At 46.7% G+C, this 3,304-nt stretch overlaps 1 protein-coding gene across 1 annotated transcript; it reads left to right on the forward strand.

Annotated features, from left to right (window-relative positions):
* Nucleotides 1-2,735: 2,735 nt before the first annotated feature.
* LOC104506019 (SKI/DACH domain-containing protein 1-like) lies at nt 2,736-3,297 on the forward strand (the record flags this gene model as incomplete). The annotated part of the gene is made up of 1 exon (XM_010146819.1): nt 2,736-3,297. A coding segment is annotated over exon 1 (562 nt), but the record flags the coding sequence as incomplete, so codon positions are not given.
* Nucleotides 3,298-3,304: the final 7 nt, after the last annotated feature.

The raw sequence follows: 3,304 nt of genomic DNA on the forward strand, positions 1-3,304 counted from the left end.
CGCGTGGATTTACACGGGAATCCCACCCGGCCGAACCACCTGGCAAATAAAGGACTTTTTGCAGCCCATCGGGGCTTTTGGTAACGTCTTCTGAGCAGCTTTCTCGGAGTTGACTGTTCCTTTACTGTTGACTCCATAGCCTTACCCTTAAAGCAGGGGGAGGAGAGCAGTGGGGAGGGGGTGGGGGTGTTGGCAGCATATAAGTACATCAGGAGGAATTTTTAAACGACCTTATTGTCTCTAGCTCTAGAAAGACCACGATGATATCTTTTTAGCGCCAGCAGCTGCTTTCTCTCGAAACTTTGCCTTCAGCCTCAGCACATAACAGGCTGCCTCCTCACAGGGGCGAGCAGGAGAAAGGCGAGGCTGGGGGATCCAGATGCAAGGCGAACTCCGCGGATGGCCGAGGCATTGTTCACTGCTGCCTCTCGGTTACGTTTAAGGGCTGAAATATCACGAGATCCACTCAATGATCCTTTTCTAATTCGAGGGACAAAATGTAATTTGCTGTAGCTCTGCTTTCTCGGATGGGAATAATATCCCTAGGTTTCGAAGGGAAGAACTAGGCATCGCGGTTCGCACACACATGGATTAAGTTGAACAGCGGCGATTGCATCTGCGCCGAGAGCAACAGTAGTCCAGGGCTGACTTTTTCAAATCTCAGCCCTCCGAGTTAGAGGCTCCCTTGAATAGACTTCCTCTATTCCCGGATGCACTTCTCCAAATTCCCACTTCTCTCTAGAATTCCTGCGAAATTGGGGGCTCGCCTGCATTTCGCCTTGGCACGCAAAGCTGCGTTTTCACAGAGTGGTTTATGCGCTTTATTTTAGCTGTACCTGACGGGGTAACAGGAGCTCCACGCACCACGTTGCCAATACGCGGAGTGGATATTGACGTTTGGGATTGAAGATTTTTTTTTTTGGTCGTGGTTTGTTGTTTTTTTTTTTTTTGGCCTCCGTCGTTTTTTTTTCCCAAGTCCCAGAAATATGAGATGTCTCATTAATCTCATGGATATGTCTAATTCTGGATGGGCAGTGATACATAAAAGTGCTCGTGTTTGTATCCAGCGGAACACTGGATGCACGGCAGAGATTGGTGATTTCTCCTTTTTTTTTTTTTTTTCAGCGCCTAACGTGCAAACCGCAAGCAGCATCATTTTAACGTGACAAGGAAGAGGCGTGCAGCTATCGCAACATTTGCGAAACCCTCGTTCCTGACACTCGAATAATTTAACGTTCCTAAGAAGAGGTTAAACCTTCATGCTGCTTCCTCAAATTGATTTTAAGGGGCTGCTATAAATGGAACATCAAAAAGCTGCGGCGGGGCTACTCCGAGCGGAATATGCGAACTGCGAGCCAGAAGCATCCTAGCCCCTTGCAATATCGTACGTTGTGTGTGCCAGCACTTTTTTGTTATTACGTAAAGGCTCTTGGAAGCACCTTGGATATTTTACATTCTCCTTTCTCTGCTGGAAGCAATCAGCACGCAGGAATCCTGACGTGGGCTCTGGGACTATAGGACATTCCAGCTCGCGATCCAGCACGGTTAATTGTGAAAAGTGTATACATTTCTGGCTTATCTATGCTTTGTTATGGGTCTGACGTGAGCCCACGTCCTCCTCCCCCCGCCCGCAATATTACAGGCAGAATTTCAGTTAAAAGTGTTACAGTATCACGGTGCTGGAACCCGTGATATTCAGACAGCAAAATAACCTTAGTCCCCGGCTGTAAAAAGCTAATTAAGCAGAAGAGGAAAATCAAGAGAAACTCGAAAATGTAAGTATTCCCTCTCGCTAACAACCGAGCATTTAACTTCGGAGCCTCAGAAAGGGAAATACCAGGCTGTTCTGCACGTTTTCGCTAAGCTTCCTTTTCCACACAATGCAGAATAAAACTATAGTTTAAAGCGGCTGCGTTACCCAAGGATTTTCCGTCGCTACGATCAGACATGTCCTTTAAATTCACGGCATGCACAAAAGAGCAACGTTTTGTCCAAAAGAGGCTAAAAATATACGAAGCGGCAGGGGGAAAAAGCATACAAATCCTTCCTCGGAAGCTAGCGAGGAGGAAGTCTGCGAGGTCTGAGTGTGTTTGAGCTCGGATTGTTTAATAGAAAGATTTATATACTAACTGTATTATTTACTTTGGGAGGGGAGGTGGCAGTATAAGGGTATGCTAATTAGTGGGAGATTTTTGGGGGGAAGGGGTGGAATATCAATTTTTATTGCATCACCTGTCAGGAGTGTCCAATCAGCGTTGGCTTTAGGGGAATTAATTGATGAAGGTGTCTCCGGACGAGCTCACTTCACTCTGTCATTTTATTTGTAGCTAAAGCAGCGGCGGGAATAGCAGCTGCATTTCTTTTCTCTTCCTCCCTTCACATTCCATTATCATAGTTTCCAATGGAAAAGCAGGGAATGAAAGGGAACAGGTACTGATCTTCAGCAGCAACTTAGAGAAACACTTTGGCAAACCTGATTTTTAAGATTATATATTAATTGTAGCCTCACGGTATTTTTTTAATTTATTTTTTTTTTATTTTGTCTAAACTTTGGCACTTCATTCACCAGGAATAACAGCCTTTGTTATATTTTATTAGCAGGATGCCTTGAGACAAATACAGCATCTGGCTGAGGATTGTGTGTGTGTGGCTTTTTCCTTTTTTTTTTCTTTTTTTTTTTTTTTTCCATCTCTCTCTCTCTCTCTGCAAATGCTGGGAATAATTTAATTCACGAAATGGGAGACCTGAAGTCGGGTTTTGAAGAGGTGGATGGCGTGAGGCTCGGCTACCTCATCATTAAAGGAAAGCAAATGTTTGCACTCTCCCAGGTTTTTACAGACCTGCTCAAAAACATCCCGCGAACTACCGTGCACAAGCGAATGGATCATTTAAAAGTAAAAAAGCATCACTGCGACCTGGAGGAGTTGAGGAAACTCAAAGCCATCAACTCCATCGCTTTCCACGCCGCCAAATGCACCCTGATCTCCAGAGAGGACGTGGAAGCCCTGTACACATCCTGCAAAACCGAACGGGTCCTTAAAACGAAACGGAGGAAAATAAGCCGGGCGCTGTCAGCCACCGACCTCCGGCCGGAGCTCGCACCCACCGACCCCTTCTCCGGCTTCTGGAAGGAGAACAAACTTTGGCTGGGCTTGAACGACTCCCCCCGGCCCCTGCTGCCCGTCAGGAGGAAAGCCTTGCGCCCGGGGGACGCAGCCTTGCTACCGGCCTCTCATCTACCTCACATTTTTAGTAAATACACTGGCCACGGCTACCCGGACGTCGCTCGGGCCCCCTGCAAACC

This window comes from Eurypyga helias, unplaced genomic scaffold (genome assembly GCF_000690775.1).
Source record: "Eurypyga helias isolate BGI_N326 unplaced genomic scaffold, ASM69077v1 scaffold24182, whole genome shotgun sequence".
Lineage (NCBI taxonomy): Eukaryota > Metazoa > Chordata > Aves > Eurypygiformes > Eurypygidae > Eurypyga > Eurypyga helias.